We start from the raw sequence: 27,012 nt of genomic DNA, 5'->3' as shown, positions 1-27,012 counted from the left end.
TGTTTGCAAGATTGAGGCGGCTTTGATTTACCCAGTTTTGTTCTGAAAGGTCAGGTCAAGCAAAAACGTATCTTGCTCAGCTGACAAGAGAAATAAGTCTCCTTTACTGCTGGATCTCCACCAGCAGTAAAAAAAAAATCAATAAGGATCACCATGTTATATATTACATTGCAGGAAATTAGAGTGGCTTTGGGGTAACAGTCTAACATTTCAAATGGTGGAAGAGATGCCAAACGTTAAAGAGAATTATAAGTAGACTGGATAAAGTGGTTAGCATTATGTAATACCTATTCAGCTGTGCAGTCAGAGCTTTAATTTATGTGGTTTTCTTTCATGTAATTTAGAATGGGTACTTTGCTCTGTTTTAAATTATTCAGGGACACACACGTGCACACAAAGAACCCTCACACGGGCACAGAGCACAGTGATAGGTGATGTAGTTGTGAAGAGTCACTGGTGGTGACTGTCACTTGCGATCCCATGGGTGGCTCAGTGGTCACAGATTGGGATGTAACAGAGGAAGACTATTATTGTGATCTACTCAATTATTCATCTATGGATGAACTCAATACCCTGAGCAGGTGTGAGAGAGAGAGAGAGAGGGAGAAAGAGAGAGCTTTGGGTTGACTTGAAGCATAGCTGTCATATGCTGGAGCAAATATAAAATGTCTGTCCTTATTTTAATATGAAGTACTCATAAATTAAGCGTGTAGTGGATTTAGCGCTTTTACAAAGGCAAAGAGTGATTTTGTAAAAGTAGTTTTGTCATTGATGTTTCATTTCATTGATATAATTCTCTGATGCAGGATAATGAAGACCTCTTACTTCTAATACATTACATTTTAACTCCACAAAAAGTTAAAAGAAACCACACTTCAACTCTTACAGAAGGTCCTGGGAACACACTGTGTAATTGTACAATCTCTTCATTGCTCCTCCATTGTCAGGAGGGATGCCAATGCATATCTCACCTGCGTTCACTTTGTACCTCCTGTTTTCGACTCATCAGAGAGTGGAGTATATCTGCGGAGATAGCACCGCCGGCCAGCCTAAAGCTTTGCAGGTGGCAACCGAAATACTCGATCGCTTTTATTTGAACTTGAGCCACAGTTTTGTCTTTTTTCATGCACATCCCTCCTTTCTACCAACACTAGCACCTATTCACTAAGTGAATTGCTGAGCATTATACCTTCATGAACATCTCCAAAAAATGAGGAGCAGCCATGAATGTAACTGCCAGAGAAGGCATTTTTATCTCATGTTGTGTTTACATACCAGCAGAACAACCTTTGATGGGATTAGAATCATTAAAGATGTGCTTTAGCTGGCCGGGGAAGCTGCTAGCAGGGAGAATATGCAGGGATTTATGCATTTTTGATGCAGCGTGGGGAGGAGTGGAACTCTGAAAAGGCTGCATGACCTACTTAGAGAGCCGTGGAATTCAGACGACTCGTCATGCCACAAAAATCTTTCTCTCACTCTCTGTATGTATGCAAAGTGTGTGCTTGCACATGTTCTTTTCTGCCTGCTTGTGTTTGTGTGTGACAGATGTCTCTCAAATATACACAAAAAAACACACACACACACAGGCAGTAAATTCAAGTCTTCCTTTACCTTCGTTTTTCTTTGTACAGTCCATTATTGTGTGTATCCTGCTCTATGGGCTGCATCTCATTTTTAGCCTTTCAGTCTGTTTGATGTAAAAATCTCTGTAATGAAGAGTCTTCTGACATCCTGCAACACTTGTGCCCAGCATCAACTGAGATGGCATCTGGCTGGTCCTAGACGCATGCACACACACACTCACACACTCACACACACACACACATAAACATCCACGTTCACTTTTTTCTACACACACACGTTGGACTAACAACAGCTTCTCCCTCTGCCCCCATCTAAGAGAAAAATGCAATTTCTTTGCGACATGGCCTTGTACACAAATTAATTTTCCTTTCCAGTCTAGCCCCCTTCTCTCCTTCCTCCCTCAATCATACCCCCCCACCACCTCTTTCTCTGTAGCTATGGCAACACAGTGTTGTACGTCAGCTTCTCAAATGAGACAGTATTGTCTGATTGCTCGGGCCGTCAAACCCTTGCTTTTCCGTTACCCTGTAGGGAGAGACAAAAAGAGAATGTGGGGGAGAGGGACTCTTTCTTATTGCCCCTGTGTCTTTATAGTTACCTGAATAAAGGCCAGTCAATAAACGATTCATCAGACACGACAACCGCTCACAGTCAGTGCCTTCAACTGGAGTGTTTATTTGGCCCAGAAATTAGGTATTGTGAGACAAGTGTGTGTGTTTGTGTGTGTGTGCGCGCGCGCGCGCGCGCATGTGTGTGTGTGTGTGTGTGTGTGTGTGTGTGTGTGTGTGTGTGTGTGTGTGTGTGTGTAGCTCCTGTGATTGATGATTGTTTGTGAACACTGTTGGCACGGCCCACAGCCTGGTTAAATATGCGCTGGCTGATGAATCCCAGGGTGCGTGGTGTTTGTGCATGTCAGTGGGTGCCTGCATGTGTTGGTGACAGTTAGTGCTTGCGTGCTGGTGGCAGTGGACCTCCTAGTCGATGTGGAGAAGAACTGCTGCTCCAAAGCCTGCCCTCACAGTGTAATGATCGGAGCTCTGAAAAACGTCCAACAAGACAAAACTGTTGGGATGTGTGAACTTGTTTGGGAGTTTTAGAAGCCAAAGCAACAGATCAAATAAGTAAAAATGTACATGTTTTTCGTGTGTGGTTTAGATGTCACTGTTAGTTAATGATGAAAATTATTGTTGGCCAAACTATTTTTTAATAAACAAAAGCATTAGAGACGGCTTAAATAAATCACATTACTACTCATCCTGCATACTACACCCCTATATATTTTCATTTCTCTTGGATGCCTTTATCCATTTACCTTCAACAGCTAATCTGCACCCCTGTCACTGTCTATTAAATCAGTTTTCAGCTTACGTTAATGATTGATAAGCACATTTGCTCACCATATTATTTCAGTCCACTCTTTCAAAGCGTCCTTTGAAAATATGGTTAGGTGATTAACTAAGAAATTAATTGGACTGAGCAGAAAACTGCAACGTTAACATCCAGAGAAGACGTGTTAATGATGCAATGCTTACAGACATGACCCTTAATAACTTTAAAGCTCCTGGTGCCAAGAGATGAGAGAGAGAGAGAGAAGGAATGAATGGGAAGTGAGATGTGATAGGGGAGAGGTAGGTGATAAGAGAGAAGGAGGGAGGTGCGAGTGACTGCGAGACAGAGAAAGAGTGTGCGTGAAAGAGTGATGATGGTGATGAAATAGAGAAAGAAGCAGTGGACGGGGAGAGAAGAGAGAGTTTGGAAAGAGAGGTCCTAAATCCAAACAGAGACTAGGCCAGGATTTCTGGGAGGTGGCGTTCTGCTGTAACGAGATTGATGTGCATGGACAGAAGGATCCCTAGGCTGCAGAGGGGGACAGTCTGAACTGTGCTCCTATATAGTACACACACACACACACACACACACACACACACACACACACACACACACACAGTTAACCACTATGATAGGCAGTTTTTTTAATCCAGCGCCACAGTTCACCATGCCTACACTTTCAAGACCTCTGTCTAGAATAAAGACATGAGCTGCAGTCTTCTGTGCCTGACCATAAAAGTTGTCAATAGATGGTTCTCTTAATTTGGAGAGCCATGAGTAATGGGCCAGTGTTTGTCCTTTCAGACCTGACTAAATGTCAGCGACAATATGTGCCTTTTTCCACTTTCTAAATGGCTGTTATTAGATAACCAATCATAGAAAGGACGACTGGCAATGTCAGCGGAACACCTGAGCACATACGTGACTTGTGTAATGATTGTGGTGGGAAAAGCACCCTTTCAAAAGATAATGTCAAACTGAACCTAAAATAAACACCCATTATGTGTCACATGTTAGAAATTAATTAGGACATCATGCCAGAGTGATTGACAGATGCAGTCACAGCAAAACAAAGTAAGTGTAGTTGGCTATAAACAGAAAACATGCATTTCAAACGTGAACTTAAAACATAGATTATTAATAGATATAGAAAATTGGATGAAATACATTAGGAAGCTGCATTCTGGGAATTGTAGGATTCTGTTTTTAAATGTCAGCACATCTTGGCCTCTGCTGCTTTGATTTTGACAGTTTTTAAAAAAAATCTTTATATCCTTGAACTAAATAGAAGACTGTGATGACACAAACTCTAACTTTTGAGTGTTTCTTTTTATGTTTCCAGTTCCACATACTGTACTACTCCAGATTTATTGTACATGTAGCAACACTTTCTTCAACTAAAAAGACAGACAGAGCAATGCCTTTCATGCACAGGCCCACACACCAGGCTCCTGCACTCCTGGAAAATCATCACTCCATGCCCTTCAGCCCCTCCCTCAGCTGGGAACTGAGTTGATGCAGGCCATTGCCATCTAGTTGGTGCATGTTTCAGCTATAATAGAAAAAAAATGTTCATCTCTCATTTGTCCTAACCCGCATGCGACTGTCTTTATTCTTGAAGACAGCATTATATACAGTATGGTAAACATACTTTGATGTAAATATTTAAAAGGCAGAGGTCTGCTTTTGTATTTATTCATGAAGAGTTTTCATAAAGGCTGAGAAGGACAGAAGGGGGATGGATTCAGGTGAAACTTTCTCACAGTTGTTGTCCATAAAGCTTTAATATCCCCAAATGACAAGAAATGTGAGAGGGGTTTTGTGAACTCCCTTATTATTCAGGTTCTAGGCTGCTTTTGGTTGAGGAAAACTAATCTAACAAGTATCTTCAACAGTAGCAATTTTTCATTTTGAGTTCTTTTGGGGTTGTGCAGTCAGTGATAAAACTGAAGAGAAAATTTATATGAGGAATGCCTAGAGTCAAAATCGACTCAGATATATTTTGTACCAGCAGATATCATGGCTATCCCCAAATCAAGAAGAGTGGAGAAATGCTAACATCTTTTTTCTCTCTCTCTCTCTCTCTGCAGTAACCTAGGACACCTGCACACCAGCAAACTGACACTTAACCCAAAATTGCACTCAATAACTACAGTACTATTAACCAGAATCATCCTCCTTTGTCCCACCTCATTCTCTTTCTTCTGCCTCGCTTTACTGGATTCATCCACAGGAAGGAGAGAGAGGAAGACCTTTGGGGCCAAGAAACAATTAACTTGATAATTGGCTCTCTCCCTGTTTCTTTCTTCTTCCCACTCTCTGTCCACATCCTGTGTCTCTCAGCCTTTATCATTTACCAGTTAGCAGCTGTACCAGCTGAAGCACCTACAGTAGGAAATCAGAGGCTAAATTAACATAGTGTATATGTGCAATCAACGTGACACACATTAAGTTATTGTAGCAGCTCTTTGAAACCACTTATCTTCCTTATGGACCGAGCAATACTTTGACAGGCATTCAAAATAACCACAAAAAAAAAAAAAAAAAAAAAAGACCAAAATGTCAATGACTGAAGAATGACATGAAACATTTCCTCTCCCCTAACCTATTCTTCCATCCCATCCTGTCCTTTGTGTCCTGATTGGCTCATTTCAGTGGGATTATACTTTGGTCTGTCCCCCAGAATAGTTAGCGCAACATGTTCCAGCTGTTGTCAGACCTTGTCAAAAGCACAACAACCTGTAATAGGCTTAACACAGCGTCTGCTCCCTGCACAGCACAGATTGCTAATAAAGGTGCAATGTGTTCACCCTGATTTTAGTGCTACTGGCCAATATGAGCTTATCTCGAATTCGTGACTGAGTCAGTGTGAGTGTGTTAGAGCGTGTGCATTTGTTTCATTGTGTTTTGGCATGCATTTGCTTAAGGAGGATAATTTATCTAGTGAATGTTGGTTGAGAATAGGCATGTGCACAGAAGGGAGAATTTTGTATGTGTGGGAGATGCAGAACGTGAAAAGGAGAGAAAGAGACTTGTCACCACCGAAGAGGCTTCCAACGTACCATCATGGTTATCCTGGTGGCCATCTGAGCGCTCCAGAAAGTGAGAGAAAGACTGAGTGCAATAACAAGAGCCAGACTGCAGGGAAAGAGGAGAAGAGGGAGGGCAAACAGCCATCGGCTTGAGCAGCCCAGTCAGTCTGTCGCAGTGGATTTTAAAGGCCAGACTCTCCCCAGACAAGTAATGGGGTTCCTCACTTTTTTTTTTTTTCCCCCACTGTGTTGCAGGCATACAATGTGAAGCGAACCAATCTGACTCCATCACTTCTTCCTGCTCTCAATTTTACCTCATCCACTCTCACTCAATCAATATGTACTCTCTTCAGATACTCCAGGGCCTGCTGTCTAAATGTTACCACAAGGATCCTTGATACTCGCTGCATACGCAACTCAGCTTCATCCTCACCTCTTCTTCCTCTCTTGCTATCCTTGCCCCCCCCCCAAAAAAAATCTCACTTCGAGCTTTTAACATACTTTTTTCTTTTTTTACGTCTGTGAATTATCTCTCGTCATTTTGAACTAGAAAGAAAAGTCATGGTGAGTAATGCATTGAGGCGGAACAAAGAGCTTTAGCTTGTTGAAGATCTAATGTCTCTGAGTGTAAGGATGGTAGTGGGTAAGCTGTGTTACAAGTTTAGTCATCAGTGCGGACTGTTGACCTTAATTGACAGCTGAATGACCTCAGTAAACACTAGAGAGCTGTCTTTATCACATTACTATTGATATACCATTAGGATAATCGAATATAATAAAATTACATTGCCTTCTGCTGAAATAGTAAAACATTAGTGAACTGCTGCAAACTGATTCACATACACTACAGCTCCCCCTGTTTTTTTTCCTTTTCCAACAGTAGTTGGTATTGACAGCCATGACAGAGTTTAGAGGATTATTTGGGTTTATACATGGGGAAACAGATAATCTCCTTTAGATCTGACCTATTGGCTGCACCCTGCCAACTCTATAGGGCTTTATAATGCCAAGCATATGTTTTAGCAATTGCTGGATTCAGCCTGGCTCACATTTGCTCTCCTGGCATGGAGATGTGGAAGTAATTCAATGAGGAGTGCATGTAGAAGGCAGATGTAGTTGTTAGAGCGTTTGTTTGTTTTTTTTTTTTGCAACTGCTGCACCGCTTTGACACCTCTCAAAACAGCAGGACATGCAGCACAAATGCAGGATGGATGTTAACTTGTGGATCACTAGATGTTTTGAAAAGCTATGTCAACCCTGACAACGCTGTATGTTTCTGTTGATAATGCAACCATGTCCTGTATAGCGTGGAAATACATTTCATGATACTATTGTTTTCACTTTCATAGGCATGTCAATTCTAAGTTTATTCTTCCTGACATTATTTTGTGTGTGGTTAGGATTGGGGTGGGTGGTGGTTCTGACTCTGGGGCATGTCTCTGGGTTATCATCTGTCCCTTAGTTCAGGTTGTTTAAAGCTAGTTAAAGCTATAATACCTATAGTATTCACAGCTGTTGGTAGATTACATCACTTTATCGTAACAGATGAGGCAGCAACATGAACATATCCAGTCTTAACTCCCAGACACATTTTCCCTGGTGCAATTTTTGCAGATTTTGTACTCAGTAATCACCTGTGCTGTTGGCCTTGTCATGAAAAAATGCAGTGTGTGAAGAACAGATTGCTTCTGACATCAGATCAGGCTTTCCCCTCCCTGTTTCTCTCTGTGCTCTCTCTTTTAGTCTCTCTGTCTTTTAGTCTCTCTGTCCCAATCCAGCACACACACACCCACATATGGGTGTGTGTGTGCTGTATTGGGCCTCAGGTTGCTGATTTGGGTGCAGTAATACGCCATTAGATGAGAGACAGGTGCAGCTGCCTCTGTTTGGAGCACTAACAAGGCATTTCATCATGGTTAGCTCCGGCCTGGTGCTCTGATCAGCTCTTGTTCTTATCACAGTATTACACACATGTACGCACACAAATGCTCACACAGATGCATACGCACATATACAGTACATACATTGATACACTCTAGTGGTCTCACAGTAGTTTTTGACATACAGTGATGGTGGGATGGAGGGTTTGGGTTCAAAAGCCCTTGCTAGCTGAAGTATGCTGTTCTATGCTTGACCCTGTGTAGTGGAGACTAAAACTGTAAAACTGTACATGCCAAAAACCGTCTCAGTCATTTTGTCTTAATAATACTTTGTATTACACATATCTGCAGGCATTGGTGCATGCAGATCTTTAAAGATATGCTGTTATAGAATTTTTGATTAAGAATACATGATTGATGAAAATGAACACATAAAACAAATGGACTGCATTGCAATGGATTGATTAGAAAAAAAAATGCATTTCACTGCAGCACTCTATTCCATTGCAGCTGTTTCCTCACATTTAGCTTAATTGTCTGCGATTCATCAGTGGTACAATAACGGTAGGCTACTGTCATCATGTAATGATAAATCAATAAAGATGAATCTTAGTAGCTTTGTGTGAGGTCAGAGTGAAGGAAATGTACTAGAGGCAGTAGAGAGGCATTTGAAATAAACTCCTCCTTGGCCTTCTGTCCCATCAGTATAGCGGTGAGGGTTGTGGTGCAAACTCACAGCACTTAAATGTCAAGTTGTGGAGAACCAGTAATACAGCCTGAATATTATAACAAGTATCTCTAAATCCAATAAGCGGAGTATTTGTCTGGCTATGATTATGAAGGATATCATGCAATAATCACCTGAAATAGATGTTCTGATATTGAATGTTAATTATGCTTGTGAATCTTCAGCATTACAATATGTAGTTTTCCATCTCGAGGTTCTGCCGGCATCAGCCCTCGTCCCACCAACCCCACTCCTCATATGCTCACACACACGCACACCTTCCTTGGCCGTCTCCCAAGGCGGTCAAACAGATTACTACGGGCGTTAACCTCATCGATCTGCTCCAAATGGCCTCCAAATGCCAGGAATTAGATTTCAGACTGGAGAAGAGGGAAATAAAGTGCTGTAGTATTTCTTGCCATTCAACTTGGGAATTAAGTGCTGCTATGGCTCCCTCTGTTTCTCCCCCTCAGAACTTATTTGTGTTTTTTAAGGCCAGTGTTATTTGTCTCTTTTTAAAATCGTATTTAAGATGTAAAATTCAGCCTGTACCTCAACCTCTTAAAATCCTTAAAAAAGTGCAAAAAATGTCTCAGCACTGTTGAATGAAGATATGAAAGAGAAAAGAGTGAAAGAAGGTAAAACAGGAGGAAAAGAGGGAGTGGCTCATGTACTGAAATACAATAATGCAATTTAAAGATCTAAAATATAATCAGTCAAAATGATCTCTAGTTTTGATATTAAAATGCATTATTTCCATTACTTTTAGACTGTAGGAAAATCTCTATGCCGTGCAGCTGTTGAGCATTATAGAGAGCTGCTGAATCAATCTCACGCTCATGAATTACTCCATTGTGGGGTTGTAATGGAGGGCAGGTTTATAATACTGGTTGACTCGGCTTTATTAGTGTGTGCTTAATGTCAGGCTAATGCCTCTTCACTCCTGTCTTTCTCTTCCTCTATTCAACTGCTTGTTTCGCCCCCTTTTTCCCACCATCACCTCCACTATCTTCATGTCCCTTTATTCTTTGTGTCCCATTATATTCCACTGCTGCTCTCCCTCCTATCCCGCTTTGTGTTTCTGACATTAAGCTTTACAGCGTCTCCGTAGCTGAGTAAGTATTGATTAATGTCTGAGTGGTATTGCTACCTAATGAGAGGCTAAATATAGTCATTTCTACATCGGCCCTGCTGCGGCCTCCTCCCTCAACTAACGCACAAAGTGTGGATAGTCACACTGTTGGCATGACAACACACCGGTCAAGACTCTGTGAGCAGTCACAACAGATTGTGTCCATGTATGTGCACTGAGAGTAAGAGAGGATGAATGAAGCCAGGGGGGTGAACAGAGAAGTAGATAACTAAAATGAGCTCATTTTTAACTTTTACTTTTAGAAATGAAAAGCAGGTTTAGTTTAGTTAATTAGAATAACTTTCAAAAACTCAAGATCTTTGAGATTTGGGCTATGGACTATTACTACAACTATTTTTTTACATTATTTAGACAAAATGATTTATTTACTAACAGGTTTCAATTTGGGTTTATTCCATGTAAAAATATAGTTCAGTCGCAACAATCTGTGGCTTAGCTTAAAATTGTCATGCTTGCACGTGTATGTACACACACATAGACCTTCAGTTGCTGTAGCTTTATTTGCTGCAGAGAGAGTGGAGAGGGGAACATGACCATTCTGTGCCACCTACACCACGTTGTCACTCTTCGTAATATAATGAGCTTAAACCTGCATCGCCAAGCTCTTTTGTGCTCACACTAACAAGTTTAGTTGCCCACATTTCTGTTGCATGGTAACAAGTTGAGAGTCACAGTCCTACCAACCCACCTTGTTATGACCAGCTGGAGAGAAATGAATGATAAGGGTATGCAAATGGGATATCTCCTTTAATAGCCTGCTGTTTTATTCAGCTGTGTGGCCAGGAAAAGGAATCCCCACTGTGTCTAATCACATCTTCTCCTTCTCATTTCACCTGAGGCATATCCGCAATCTCGTCTATTTTTGACTGGCATTACGGCATATATTTTCCTCTGCTGGCAGGAATGTATGTTCAATAATTGGTCTCTTCCTTTAAACCTGAAAGGCTTTCACTTAAAAATAGTCTGAGTCTTAGCAAATGATTGCATTTGATTGTGGTGGGTGAGTGCAAAGCAGATGGCCATAGTACAGTAGTTCATGGTGCGATTTGCAAGTAACTAGATGTCTGTGTCCTCCGCACAGGCTGCAAAGAAATTCAGGACATCAAGATTGTCAACTACCACTTAATAAAATGAAATAGATAAGAGAAGAACATAAATGCAGGCTTAGGTTAACCCTGCAGCCATGACACCTGCAGCTGTCTTAGTAAAGCTACCAACAGATCACAACACACTGTCAGCCCAGGTCTAGTAGGGAGTCTTTTTCCTCCACAGTGAGTTTTTAGTTTTTTCAATCTGCACTGTGTAGGGCCTGCTGTGCTGTGTTGTTCACTGGGAAATCTCATTCTGATCACTAACAAGGTCAAATGACTCTCCAGATGAGATAGTCTGTGTCAGAAGGTGCAAACTCACACATCACCTGCCAGTCAGACAGTCCATCTATCAGCTGCACACAGGAACACATCATAAGCTGAGTGGCAATAATAGAAGACTGAGGTTTATTGCTGATAGGAATATTATTACAAACTGTGGAAATCAGGGAATCAGCAAAAGCAGTTAGCCAGCTCATATAGCAATCAATAGGAACCTACACTGATCTTTTTTCCTCTCCTCTCTAGTTTCTCTCTCTCCTTTTCGCATAATCTTTTTCTCTGGTTGCCATAGTGACGTGAAATGGCTGCATTCTGCAGCACTGGATCAGGGGCCTGTACTTGCAGTGTGAGAGTTGCATTGTTTTACATGATGGTATAAAACATACGCGCGCGTGCACACACACACACACGCACACGCACAAGGCTGCAATTATGTTAGCATGTGCCACGTTGCATTGAGTGTAACAAGTTAAATGTTATTCAAATGTCACGTCGTTTTTCATAAACTGTATACATCACCATAAACTGACACCATCTATCACAGTATGCTCAAGTTTAATGACCTTTTATGCACAGTGGATATTCTTCTACCCATTTACCATCTATGTCTTCCCTCCTCCTGGTTCACCTTTTTGCTTATTTAATACGCCTCTACCTTTATTTTCTCTCCATATCTATCTGCCGTTATTTTCAGTCTCCCTGTTTTTACGACAACTAATTCAAATGCGTCTTTTCTCTCTTCCTTCCGTCTCTCTGTCTGCCTCTTTACCACCTATCTCTGTGTGTGCAGTGTGACAACGCCAAGGGGCTGAGGGCCTTCTTTGATGCCATATGCTACGGTCCCAAACACCTGATGATCTTCGGTGGTGTCTGCCCCTCTGTGACCTCCATCATTGCAGAATCCTTGGAAGGCTGGAATCTGGTGCAGGTAGGAAACCTAGTGTATATGTCATCATGCGTGAGTGTGGTATATAACCTTTATGTACCTGTGGTGCCAAGCCTGTGGGTGCATAGAATACAATAGATCAAATCATACATGCTAACTTTGCATACTTTTTCATACATGGCCTAAGACAACTTCTTGTTTTTGCTTTACTAGCAGAAAACCTGAATTTTCTACTTAATTGAGTTTCCAAAAACTTGTGTCCCTAAGTTTTACTGCATGCTGATAGGTCCTGGGATCTCACAGGGACTCAAATTTATCAGTTAATCCTTCATTAACCTTGCTTGGCATTGCTCTAATTTGTAGAATCCTCTTCCATTTTGCAATCAGAGGCAGAGTCAAACTGGCCTAAACCCACTATAAAGCACATTAAATCCGTTTTTTATAATGGGAGCTCAAATTCTAAAAAGCACTTGGGTAAATAAAATGAAGTACGCTATGAAATTCTAAAACGGGCTGATAGTCTCTCATAGTGAAGTGCTGTTTTATGTGGTGCAGAAGATAGTTTTTGTTAATTACCTACTAGACATTCATATAAATGATTTTACCATTGATTTTACCACTCTTGCTTGCTGAATGGCATTTGCTTCCATTAACATAGGTAGTATGTGTTGGTGTGCTTGTATTGCTTTATCATTGCAATGCGCATCTGGTACACTTTTGACCCCCTGAGTTATTGCTTTCAGTTTCTGTGACTATGTACGCTACTACAGTAGCAAAGAGGGGAAATGTCTGCTCCTACAGAATACATTTTATTTGCTGTGAACCCTATGAAGGTTATCAGGGCAGATAAGATAGGAGTAAGGCTTACTGTATGCTTGGAAATGATGGCATAATTCCAGGGGTTGCATTTTTAAGTGCATGTCACCGCGTGTGGCATTAACTCCACTTGCAATTAATGTGAGTTTGCTACTTTTCTTGTTGCTTTTTCCTTCCTTGTTTTTATTTTCTTGCAGCGATAATTATCTTTAGAAAGATGCCTTCAAGTCAGAGTTCAATTTTAAGCAGTCTTAAGTATTTGTGTGTGCGTGTGTGTGTGTGTGTGTGTGTTTGTGTTCGTGTTTGTGTGAATCTCCACTCCCCTCTCAATTTATAGGCTTGTTTGGCATTACCTGTGAGAAGTGCACTCTGCCTGGTACAGTGTGTTCTCCGGAGCACTTTACCAACTAGGCTCTATTCACCATCATGCAGACCAACACCAACAAATCTGTCCTGGTCCCAAATACACATTACATTCTTACCTTAATACTACAAGTGTTTCAGTGAGAAAGGTGCAGGTGAATAGCTAAGAAAAGACCTAGAATATGCTGTGCCTGTGTTAGAAGGCACATTAAGAATACACAGTTGAATTTGATGCCAGAAGCGTTTTTTTTTTTTTTTTTTGCCAACAGATGTGCAGCTGCAAGAGCACCTGGGTGAAAAACTCAAAAAGCAGCTATCCAGCACTGTGTGGAGACTTAATACATACTGCATCATCCACTAAAAGACTGTGTTTTGGTGTATCATACTGTATGAGACACAGTATCTACTGTTACTGTATTGACCAAGTGTTTATGTGTGAGAGTTTTGTTGCGTTCTTGGTTTTAGGTGTGGCACAGCATAATAACATGAGTGTTTTGATATTCGAGGTGTTTTTGCAGACCTGAGCTACAGCCTCATCAGAGCATGAGTCACCAAGAACCTGCAATATTTTCTGGATGTCTGGAGTAAGACACATCAGTGGATGTAAGCAGACAGCTTTTGGTTGCTCAGTAAGATGACAGGTGTGTTGGCCTATGCCTCTCTCTTCATCTGGACTTTCACATAGTCCCAATGAATCTATGTGTTTGTTTACACATATTTACAATTGCATATATGTGTGCGGAAGTGCTAGTATGTTAGCATGCACAGTATGCTTACATGTGTTCATGACAAAGACAGCTCCCTGATTTGACAGCAGCTGTTGTGGGAGATAGTCATTAATCCAAGCCAACATAATGTTTTTGTCCGAAGGAGAGGAGATGATTGGACTGGATGATTGGAAGTTTTGAAACCAGCATCTTCTAATACAAAGTTTAGCATTCCACATCAGTGGGAATTGGTTTTCAAAAGTTAATTCTGTCACACTGCGTATTTATTACCCAGGCCTGGCACCCTGTCTTTAAGACTTGAGTTGGTGTGGAAGGAAATAGAAACATTTCTGTGGTGAAGTTATGGGCCAGACTTAACAAGCTCATCATTTCCACATCAAAACACAGAACTGGCAGATACTATCTATAGTGGAGATAGCTGAGAGAACAACCACTCCTGGATAAAGCTTAATCATACACCCATAAAAATAGCTTTCAATCAGTGTTGATGCCTAATGAAGTCAGCTTTGAAAGGCTCAACAAAAATAAACTCCCACTGCATACCCGTCTTTTACACTCCATGCACATGCTTAAAGCAGAGCGTGTTTTTGAAGCAATGTTTTAATGCTGATACTATTGTAAGTCATACTATTTTTTATGAAATGGTGAAATCTCCTTATTGAGATGTAAAACAAATACTGATTATGAGAAGGTGAAGAGGAAAAGCTATATCCTGCAAGCCAAGGGTCATGTGACCAGTGAAGACAACCAAAGGCATCACCAGCAGGTTAGTTTTCGTTAGCCCTTGTGTATTTGTACTGTAGAAGAGGATAAACGCTGAAGAAGGTCTGAACAAAGCAGCCCTAGGAACATTTGTTAGAGTCTGCAGTGAAGAGAGGAAAACTACTAGGGCCAATGGACAGATGGCATGGAGCGGATTGAGGGTGGATGGAAGGAAGGAGGAGGAATAGGCAGAGAGCAGCAGGACTGTAATTGCATAAAATTGAGATTCAAAAAAACAGGGCAAGACACATCTGTGTTTCTGAGCTGCCATCAGCCACAAATGCCACTGATTGCTGTGTTTTTATTTCCGCAAGACAATGAATGTTGAAGCCATCATCATAGCAGCCATCTTGGTGTGTCATTAATTTTTTGTTCTCCTCACTATGATATTATATAATTCCAGGAGGTATTTGGCCAGCCTTTTAAATACTTGCTAGCACAGGTATCTCTAGCCAGGCAATATCCTTTTCTTCTCTACTAGCGGTGATGTCTGCTTTCTTTAAATGGCTCACTGAGTGCTAGGAAATCGCCCCAATTCACCCTCCTGCCATTTGCTGGCCTCTTCTCACTCACCAATTAGGCCTATCAGTGGTGGCACTGTTCATTTGCAGCCACATCGAGTGCGTAATGAAAAATTATGCTTCCCGATCCTTTTACTTCCTTGTAATTTGGAAGAGAAGAAGAAGACAAGACAGTATTATTCATATGAAATTAATACTTTTTTTGAAGTGTACGTTTTTTTGTGTAATATGATATGTGATATTGTGTATTAGATATTTATTAAAGTTAAGTTAAGTATAGAAAGAAGCAGAGATTTGATCGGCACGTACTGTAGATGTGTAATAAGGTTTTCGGTGAGGGAGACTAGAAAATCTAGAAAAACACTATTGTTAACTTGTGTTTTTGTGTCCTAGTTTAGATATTTCCTGGTGTCCTGTGCTTCACTGTAGTTCTTGCAAAACTTTAGCACCAAACCTCTGATTCATTTGTCTTTTAGAGACACTGAATAATGAAGTCAATATTTTGGAGGAGGGCAAAGTGGATGCACCTTCTCAAGGTATTACAGTCAAGACCTAGACATGGAGCTAATATTTACCTGTATATGAAGCCCATTTTTCTTCGCCACTTGCTGTATTGATCGTCGATGCTTCATTAAACCAGGCAATTTAGGGACAGGGAAGTTGCATCTCTGCCTCCTTGCAGTACAAAAATTCTCTTTTTTGGAGCTTCTACCAACTCTTTAGGGTCTTCTTTTTCCCGTTTTCATTCTTTTACTGTCCTTGAGTGCTACACTGGATTGTTCAATAAAACATGTGATGCCTGGCACTGCAGTATTCTGCCTCACTTACGTCAAATCCTCCTGTGTACCATATCAATATTTCATCACTTCGAAAGTTTAAACTAAAATCTCAGAGTGCGAGGGCAGGCATGGTGTGAGCATCACAATAGATCATCATATATCAACATTATGAGTAAAGTTCAAGTTCACTTCTTAGTGAACCTGTATGCTGCCTTTGTTCACTCGGCAACTAATGGTTATTTAAATGGTCCTCCAATGATTTGACTGACCCCATATCATTCATTATCATTCATAGCATTCATATTTGTATTTGATTGCATTTGTGTTTATATATTTCTATAAACTACAAAGTCCATTCTTGTGTTTTTTTTTTTTTTTTAACCTTTTTCTGTGTGACTCAGAGCAGGATCACAGGACAAAAGCTGGATGCTAAAGAATGAATGCTGGTTTTCAAAGAGCTTTTAGCTGCATTAATCAGGTTAACAAGAAACCTGAGGTCCCTCTCTCTATCTCAACCAGTTCATGTCTGGATTAATGCTATTTCACAACCTGGCTTTGGAAACACTTGATGTCTCTGTTGCATTTCATTGAGCAGAGACGTGCTTCTGTCACATTATCCGTATATGTGGAGATAACATTTGGGAAGTGAAGGGGAGGACAAGTCAACGGCCTTTATATGGGTTAGAAATTATACCTTAGATTTGTGGGAGACATGTCTGATGAAGTTAAACAAGGCGAATGTTGACATTTGAAGCAAAGCTAATTCTAAGACAAACGAGCCTGCTGCACGGATGTAAAAATAGAAAAGCTTCCTCTTAATTCCAATGCTTTCTCATTGATTCTGTCACATTTCTCCCTTTCACCCCTAAAAGCAAAAAAAGAGGCAGAAGAAAATATTAATTATATGCTATACTGTGCTATAATCAGACTTTTTTGGTCATGAATACTGCCTGCATTTGTATAATGCACCGGCATGTACTATAAAACTGAGCTCACACATGCTGTTGTACCTATTCATAGTGTCGAATGCACACCATTTGACAGGAAACACAGTAATTAGCTAATTAGCAACATTTGTTGAATACAATCCGTTTAACGGGTTGCAACTGTTAGTGTCGCATATTGAATAAACATGCTAGTTCCTAGGCACTGAGCAACAACAAGAGCTTTGACTGAAAATCTTTCTGATTCCGTTCTTTCCTAGGAAGTGGGAACAACAAACGGAAACGGTTTCATATTCTTTCTTTTTACCACTGACACATATTATTGACACCAATGAGACACATTCAAAAGAAAAAAAAAAAAAAAAGATGAGTGCATGGTGAATTCCACTCTTACATTCGAGTACTATCAATCCCCCAGTGGTTTTCTGAGGGAGGGCGAGAAAAAGAAAATCAGCGTGTCATAATCACGGCACTAATGATGCTGCGGGACCTGCCAGCCACCAGCAACAATAAACAAACTAGACACATTCAGGCTTGTTTTTGATCTTTTGTACAGGGACTTTATCATGCACACCCATCTTGTGAAGACTGGAAGATATGTTTTTCCTGTGCCCCAAATCCTGGTTCTCTTCCAGTTTCTTTCTTTTCTCTTTTGGGGTTTCCAGGCTTTGATATTCCTTATTTAGGTCATAGAGTCCATAGCACTTTGAGGAGCTAGCTGAGTGTATACAACTTTCAGTTTCCAGATAAAAATAAAGCTTTGAACATCAAAATCCAATGATAAATTGAATTTGTTATTAATCTCTATCTAAAATTAATTTATTCTAGTATATCGGGGCATGTAGAGGTTGATTGGCTTTATTTTCAAGAGTCAAAACATCTTAATTTGCAATTTTACTTATGCTAATAGAGAGGCATTTTGACCTGAAGGAAAAGAGATCCTAAGAGCTAAGATGTAAGGCAGCAGGAAAGAGAAAATAATTGGTGAGACAAAAAGGAACAAAGACAGACATCAGCTCCAGGATGCCAGAGATACAACAGACAAGTGTAAACATAAGGGCTGGCTTCACTAGTTACTTTTGATAAGAGATACAAGTGATTCCTTTAAGAGTTTTTGTGACATAGGTTGACACTGATAAATGTGAGAAGGAGTTGTGAGGTGCAGGTTAACCACCAAGTTAGCCATGTTAGTGTTTTTGCAGATCATGTTTGAACCTCAGTACGTCCATTTGTGTTTTTATTGACAGTCTGAAGAAGCTTCAACTATTCTACATCACAGCACCGTGACGCCAGTGAGCTTTTCTACAATCCTCAAAGATCCCAATTCAACCTCACTCACTGTTATCTCATCTGAATTATTATTGTTATTATTTTAAATGTAGGGGCATTTTAGAATCGCAGGGCTGGGAACCTCATCGACCCAAAAAATTTGTGATGGAAATGGGCTTCTCTCAGGCTGACATTATAAGGCCCCTGTGAAACAATATCAAAAACAAGGGCGGACTTGCTGAACAATTGGACATCAAAGAGGACCCAGCTCCATTACAAGCCATTAAAACCATAATGGCTGCTTGGAAAAAGTGAAGCTTAGAGGATCGATAAAGGGCAGTTTAACTGTCTGACATGGCTCACTAATATGTGAAACACCAACGCCCCTTCAGAGAGAGTGACAGAGTAAGAGAAAAAGAGATAGAAGATGAAGACAAACTTAGTAAGTGAGTGAGAGGAAATGGAAAGAGAAAACTCTTGAGATCATGACGGCAGCGCGTTGCATCGTTTTAGTTGCTCCTCCTTGTTTTCCGTCTTTCTCCCTGCTGCACAGTAAACATGTACAATAATATATGAACTGTTTCCCACACCAGACTGACCCATGTAGGAAAACTCAACATAAACATTAAGAAGCTAGCAAACTACACACAGGAAATCAGCATAGTCTTATAGCATTATAGAAATAAGTGTTTAACTTAAAAAAGATAAACATACTGTTCAGCCCATCAAAAAAGCTGATCAAGGTGTGTTATTATTATGTGGCAAACACCAGATCCAGGCAGAAAATCTAAAAAAACTCTCTACCTCCTTACTTGATTAAATTCCTTTTTCTCTTTGTCACTCTTTTCTGTCTCTCTTTCCTCCCACATGATCCTCTTTCCCTTTATCGGGGCATCAAAACGCGGAAGCGTTAAGCCTCCTTGAGGTTGATACTGAGCTCAATGCTATTTTCATTCCCTATTGGTGCAGGCGTTGAATGCCTCTCTTTTTAGGTTGCGGCTCCAAATGGAATCCAGTATGATAAGTCGTGATAAATGATAATATCTATCTAGCTTGAGGCCACATCAACTTAGTCTCTAAAGGTGTGATCTCCATAGAAACTGATGTAAAAAGTAAAAGAAAAGGTTTATTCTGTCTTGTATAGGTCTGCACATATGCGGATACATATACCTGTACCATATGCATAGCCCTATATAGTAGCTCTGCTTTGCTCAGAGGACCTAAATGGAAAGATAGTCAGAGAACACATATTAATGACTTATTATGTTATTTTGTTAATAACTGTACTGTAGTATGGAAAAGCATCAATATTAAAGGCCAAATTACAGTGTGTTTTTCACAGGGCCAAATGTATTTTTAGAGAGCATCTGATTTATAAATAATTTAGAATAAAGACAAAGACTTACTGAAAATAATGACCCCATTGTGTAGCTAAAAAGCTAACAATAATTTAATTTGCACAATTCAGAAAGTATAAATACGCTTTAATACCAGCAATCGACAGAAAGTTAGTTACTAATTTACATAAACTATATACTTCAAATGTTCTTTTCCTGCAGTTTCTATACATGTATATCTGTGCATACTGGTGAACTTTGTGTTTCCAGCTCAGAGGTTGTCATGTTATAGATAAGTGGTTAATTCCATTCTCCACTGCCTCTTCACTAACCCAGTCTGTAAATTTGACTTGATTTGCAAGACTTCTCAGGGACAGTGAACAGTAGGCAAAAAACAACTTCTCTCCTCTCAAATCACAAATCCCACTGCCAGTTGGTGTCCTCTTTGAACAGCTGTGCCGCTCAGGCTTAGACTCTGATCAGACAAACCATTGTTCAGATGGATAAATGAACATGCCCATACATGCACAGATGTAGGAGCAGTGACGTGTATGTACAGTTTGCATGCAGACAATCTTAGGCTTGCACTTTCCACCATAATTTCTGGTGTCTGTCAATCCCCCCTTCAACCCAAGCCCTCTTCTGCCTTTGTCTCCCTCAGTCTGTTCTCTAACAAAAAGTGTTTTCCTTGTCAAAGGGCCTCAGAAACCTGTGGGCACACAAAGTAGGAATTGCTATAATTGGCGAAGACATGGTGAAGCGTTTGGCACAAGGAAGTATTATATTCTAATTATGCTGCCAGAGACTTGGGCATGTACTTTTGGCTAGAGTGCATAGGATGGAGTGCATAAAGCTGTGGCAAGGAAATTACAGTACCTTCATGTGTAGTTATATCCTGCTTTCTGTTCCACCACGATATGTTTATAGTGTAACATTTCTCAAAAGATAAATAAGATAAGATAAGATCTTTGTTTTGGAGATGCAGCATCACATTTTCATATAAATCTGTGGCATGATGAGCAAAATGACGGAGCAGTTTTTAAAAATGTAATATGGAGATAGATGTTCAGACTGTGTTTGGACAACGTGTGTCCAAACAACATGAAAAATGTTGTACAATGAGCATTAGCACAGGTATGGCAACACTAGACATGAAACTTTGAAATGTCTTGACTGGTAGGTGTTTGAGCTTCATGAACAGCTTTAACAACACAGCCAGAGTTTTTTTTTTTTTTTTTCCTGACAGACAGCACAAAAGCTATATGACTCACAGTGCTTTGAGTTACGTGAAGTGTGTTTTATATATAACTGTCCTGAGATGCAGGCAGCACGGCACAGCTCTGTTTAAAATTTTAATTCAAACCTTTTAGTGGTTTGCAAGCAGGAGGGCCTGAGAGACAAAGCAGAGAGATCAGCTCAGCTAGCTCATTAGTACAGAATGGATTTTGTCTGTCCTTATATTTAAATAGAAATATATATAACACAGTCACACAGGTGTGGAGAGGATTTGCCTGCCCAGACAAATAGATGTACATGTATGTTGTTATCCATTCATACACCGATGACCACTAAACTCCACAGGTTGGCAAAGGAAAAAGGGGAAAGTAGGGCAGAATGTTCGATGTGCATTTGATGTGATCTGCTCATACAACAACACCCACCCACACACACGTAGATGCGCTGACTAGGTAGGCCTTCTAAACTCATACCAGCCTTTAAATTTATAAATATCCATGTGATATTAAAGGCGGGTTTGAGTTTGACTTGTGACGTCCGCATCCAAATCCATGTTGAGTTTCTCATCATACTATCTCATTTTAGATGCTCTCCTTGTCTGTCATAGTTTTTACTGGATGAGAGAAGTTGTTTTTGGTTCCTGTGGTGAACTCAACAGGACATTCCCTTTTGCATACGCTTAGACCGAGAGTTAGAACCAGATATTTTCTATTGCATACAAAAGTTAACAATTTTGTTTTTATGTTTAAGCTGTAGACAACTACATATATACATTTCAGCACCTGACTGATACACAAACTAAATGCTGGGCTGACAGTATTAGCTTTAAGATGCTATAAAAGGTAAACTGACTGTTTCTAAATAAGTCTAAAATAATAGTTTATGTATCTGCAGAATCATGCTTTATTTATACCTTTACAGTATCTAGTTTTATTGGTTTTTATTGATGGTAATCAATATGTAATAGTGACTACTGGTAGTTTTCTGATTGGACTTCAAATAGTATATTGGTTAATTCTTGTACTGAGGTTTCTAGCTATACAATTCTGTCTGAACTGTGTTGCTATTTTTATGATCAGTCACATTTTCAGTTTAAATGTAGAATAAATATAACTGTGTTTTATCCTTCTTCTTTAAAAGATTTGCATTGTACTCAGATTTTTCTTGGCTGCATTTGGATCACTTCTTTTTTCATTAAAAACTTTGTATTCAGTGAGTTCAGTCCCATATTTAATACCACCTGCAGCGAAGAAGGTGATTGCTTAATTTTCAGTTCAAAGGTGTCTTGTGCTGCTTAACCCGAACAGCAGCGCCCGTATTTTAGCATAACCTGATGAGAGCGCTTTCAAGTCCTAGTTAAAATCGGGCATGAAATGCAGCTAACATCTGATCACAGTAACAGTCCAGGATTTATTCATCTCTCTAAATACAGACACAGCAACAAAGTCCCCCTCAGACATCCTGGCACTTGGCCTTTCGAAACGCTTCCCACGTTGGTTGATAAATCTCCGTTATGAAACAAAAGGTGCCACACCAACCTCGTCCTATGATATTCACAGAAGACCTATTGTGCTACAACTCATGCACGCATGCACAGGAAATCGATACAGTGCTCAAACGTCCAGTGCTCATTAATAAATTCCTTTCATCAAATACAGCAGATACCGTTGTGTTTACTCTCAAGTATCACTGTGGAAGGTTGCGAAGGAAGAGGAAGATGGTACCATACACCTGATATTTACTGCTCAGTAGGTTAACGTCAAGGGGGTCACCGTTTCCTGTGGTGGAACCTGCGCATTTTTAAAGAGACAGCACAGACTTACCAGCAGGATGCCAGATGCCTCACTCAGTGTTAGGAAACACACACAAACACACCACCGATGACCTTTAGCTCCAATAAACACCATTAAATATGAATAAGGGCATAATTGAAAGTAACCACTGGCACTTTCTTCTCCCTAACCCCAGCCCTCACACACACACACACGTGCACATACACACACATTTTAGAAGATTCAGAGCCAACCGCACATTATTTGCCGTACTACTTGGCCAGTAATAATCTTGACATTTTCTGCGGTGTCATTAGGACACACTTCAAATACCACACACAAACTTAAGACTTTCTGATAGTGCATGAAAATGAAAGAACACCCAATTCACGCTTTACATGGTTTATCCAACTGATGTTGATTTACGACTGGTCCTGCATCCTCTCATCCGTTCCAGAGTGCTTTTAAAATGAGGAACTGTGAGACCTACCACACACAACTTGAGAGAAGTCATAGCAGCTATGGAAAGACAACAAAGTAGAGTGAGTGTGAAATATTTATTTTGTCTATCGATTGATTTGTTGAACAGCTACTCTTTCCCTCCCACTATCACCCATACCGACCCCCCTCCTTATGAACTCTACAACCTGCTGTTATTGATCTGTCAGACTGAGAGCATGGGGCCTGGATAGATATTCTGCTTGGACTGGGTATTTATCCTGCAGAGGTAAACTTTGTTTTCAGGCTCTGTTGTGGCATTACTTCCTTTTCCCCCACCGGCAGAGAACAGTGGGAGTAATCAGCTTAATTGGTATAATTAAGGGGTAAGCAGTGAACCCTTGAACACACGCCTCTGCTTTTCTAAACGGATATTTGCAGATTATGGGGGTAAAGTTCTTCTCAGCAGTGTTTAGCTGCGTCTCTTTTATCTATGAATGGGAGGTATAATCTGTACATGTTCATTACTGAGAACACAGGATCCAATCCATTGACCAGTCTTTTTGTTCGACTTACTGATGATCGTGTCGTCTTGCAGTATTTTCCCTAAATCCCAGTATTATTATTTAGAGTGGCTTACCAAAATATATCACCAAATAAACAGATACGTGTTCTTTACAAACTCCTGGTTGAGTTGCCTCATTTTGACATGCTGCTGTCAAAATTCCCACCCAGGACTGAACAATAACAAGCCAAAGATAAAGATAACACTATGTTGTAATAATTTGAGTAACGTTTAGGTAATAAAAGCTTTAAATGTAGTAAATAAAGGCAATTTTTAGGAGGCAAGGTTGGTTAACTCATTGGTTGCTTAACTCATCGTCTTTTCATTTAAGTTTAATAACATAAAATGTTTGAGAATTCATCACAACTTGCCCAGTATTCCTCCATGTCTTTAGGTAGCAAACTGTCTTTCTGTACAAGTGAAAAACTGCCCTCTAGAAACCAAAGGTTTGAATGGTATTCAGTCTTTGGTGTCATCGTGCTCAGGGGGTCTTTCATGTTACTTGATGTCTGACTCCCAGCCCCCCTCAGACCCTGGCCATGTCTCCCTTGCAACCCAGGAGATGGAATTTTAAAAATTTAGAGTCCTCTTTGAGCTAGCCTCTTGGCCCCTGTAGGTCTCTGGAAATTGAAAAGTCAGAGAGAGTAAAGAAGAGAGCTAAGATGGAGGGAGGGAGGCCATGAAAGGGATGGAGAGAGGTTTCTGTGTAGCTAGACAGACTTTGTATTACCCTATAGCAAAATCTCAGCCACTTCTTTTTTTCTTCTTCTTTCTCAGCACACCAAACACTATTAGATGCCATCATTGAAAAATTCAGCTTGTGTTCAGGGCAGTCCATTGAAATGAATCCCTAGACCGGCTGCAGTTTTCTCAGACTTCTCTGCAGCTAAAGCCGTTTCATGGCCACCATTCGAAGAGTAATTGAAAATCCATGGCTGATTGACTCAGAACCCTGGTAATTAATTTTCCTTCAGTTGCAGAGCTCTAAGACCTGTGGTGGTTTTTGCTGCACTGAGGTAATATTGACATTGTTTGGGTCAGCTTCCCACATGGAACTAGCTTATTCAGATCCCTTTACTTTATAGTGTTGTAAATGTACTTTTAAAAAGATAAAATTGCTGTTTTTGCTCATTAATCAAAATTCAAAAACTTATAACTCCAATGTAAAAAATATGTTTTGTTTTTTTAAAAGCAAAAAACAAATCTCTCATTTATTTGACCATGGCAAACTGAATTGATTGGACATAGTTTAGAAAGGAAAACACCTGCGTATATAAGCTTCCACAATTCACACTCCATGTCAGGACACACACAACAGCCATGAAGTCCAAAGGAGCAGACCTCCATGAAATCATCAGGACAAGGGTTAGGACTGTTTTTAAAGCTTTAAGACAATTTAAGACATTCCTGTCTCCCTCAGAATGAATTGGAACAACCTTAAGCAGTACAGAAATATCTGTGCTAATTAGCAATCACTAAATTAAGCTGGTGAACATGGAGCATTGTCACTGTGACTATGCTGGCATCCTGATGTTAGCTCAAAGCAATGCTGTACAGTCTCAGTCATGTGACAGCTTTTTCCCCTTTCTTATCTCTGCTCTCTGGGATGGTTGATTACTAAGGACTGCAAAAAAGACAGAGGATGATCTATGATTCTATGGGTAGTGTAATTTAAGGGCCCGAGTCCTGGCTCACGTCCAATCCTGTTATTTAGTCCCCCTAAATTGTGCCTAATATAACGGTGACTGATAGCTAGATGCTCAAGGTGCCTTCTGCTCTACTACCTGTCTTTATTCCAACTGAACTGTTGATCAATGGGGGGATACCTTTAGTGGGCTGGCACACATCCACGTCTTTAGAGGCATGCAACAAGCATGGCTGAAGGACTCTTAGGTCAGGACATTAGTAGATTAGAGCTTCCTTGATGACTAGTAAATCAGAGGTAAGATAAGATATGTTCATGTTTTTTTTTTTTTTGCATGGCTTATACCTCAGCTGCAGAATATTACCATACTATTTTTTAATTAGAAGAAGACCCCCTGAAGCTATGTGACATTGATACAAACAGCATACAGGTCACAGAATCCACCTTTATATTCTCCATAAAACCACATGGAAAGAAACAGCAATCACATCTTACAGGAATGACATCTGAGAGTTCCAGCTAAGAGAGAGAGAGACCTAATGGCTTGTCTCATTGAGGGACCTTGGAGCTTGTGTTTTGAAGATGAGTTACTGATATACAACCAGCACGTTGAGTGTGGGAAAAGACTGCATTGATATCCAGGTCGCGTTCACTGCAGAGCGTTGTGTGGCACTATAATCATAGTCAGACCTTGGAAGGGGAAAAGAGGCAAAGAGAGGGGTGTGTGTCTGGCAGCTGAACTGAAGGTCTTCCTCCCAGTAACAGTTCTGTGGGGAAAAAGGCATTTTCCAGATTAACTCAATGTTATGGTTGATATTTGATTGTTGGCACCTAAGACTACCATGATGTGTGTGTGTGGGTGTGTGTGTGTGCATGTGTGTGTGTGTGTGTGTGTGTGTGTGTGTGTGTGTGTGTGTGTAAGTGTAAAAGTGTGTCTGTATATGTATCATAATCTATATTATCTCTTCATCTATCAGTGAAAGCACGAAAAAAGGCCAAGAAACATTTCACAAATGCACATTTCCTGCCATGGTCGTATTTGATGCAGTGCTTGACATTTTACTGCATAGAAGGGACCCTACAGGCACTGTATGCTAAGTTTTTCTGTAAAGGTTTTGCAGATTCCAGGCTATTGTTCCTCCTGTAGCCACTATAACCTTATTATAGGTCAGAGTACAAAATTATACTGATAACCAGAACTTTTAGTTTTCTAATAACAGTGGCAGTGAGGCTAGCAAATACTGCTGCAAAGGACTCATTAGGTTGCATGTCTAAAAGCAGTTGTCTTTGTATTTTTTGTACTAATCAGTGTTATTAAAATTATTCAATAATTTATTGATACATCTGCATTGTGAGTTGCTGCATGTTGTTCTAAAAAGTCATAACTCAACTCAACTTTATTTGTATAGCACATTTCCAGCAACCATGTCTTTCACTCCAAAGTGCTGTAGCTACAGACAAAAACAACCATAGATACTTAAAACAATAAAATCAATGACTGGTTGATCCCAACACACAGAGCACTGTAGTAATCCAACCGCCCCTTAATAAGTTCACGAAGTCCCATGGAGTCCCATGTCTCAATTTTCACCAATATCCATTGCTGGAAAAGCATGCCTTCACTACAACATTGACCTGCTTGTCAAACTTCAGGTTCCTGTCCAAAATGGGAGTAGTGGGAGTAATCTGACCAGCCAAGCTGCCCAATTTTAAGTTCAGGTCATCCGTCAGCCCAAAGATAATACCCTCCATCTGGCTTTCATTTAGGCCAAAAAATTTTTTAGCCAGCCAAGCTTTTATATCATGCAGATAGTCAGTACAGGATTGTAGCGAAGCACCAGCATTGTTCATAATAGGCAAATGTATATAGATA

General features: G+C 40.2%; 1 protein-coding gene across 1 annotated transcript in view; it reads left to right on the top strand.

The window, feature by feature from the left end:
- Nucleotides 1-27,012, top strand: part of gabbr2 (gamma-aminobutyric acid (GABA) B receptor, 2) — a 142,529-nt gene that overhangs the window by 28,594 nt on the left and 86,923 nt on the right. Inside the window, exon 2 of the mRNA XM_026300632.1 lies at nt 11,869-12,006. Coding sequence (XP_026156417.1) covers nt 11,869-12,006 — 138 coding nt within the window. The remainder of the gene's footprint in view (nt 1-11,868; nt 12,007-27,012) is intronic.

Source organism: Mastacembelus armatus, chromosome 11 (genome assembly GCF_900324485.2).
Source record: "Mastacembelus armatus chromosome 11, fMasArm1.2, whole genome shotgun sequence".
Taxonomy (NCBI): Eukaryota; Metazoa; Chordata; class Actinopteri; order Synbranchiformes; family Mastacembelidae; genus Mastacembelus; species Mastacembelus armatus.
Note: the sequence above shows the minus strand (reverse complement) of the source record. Positions and strands in the feature narration are given on the sequence as shown.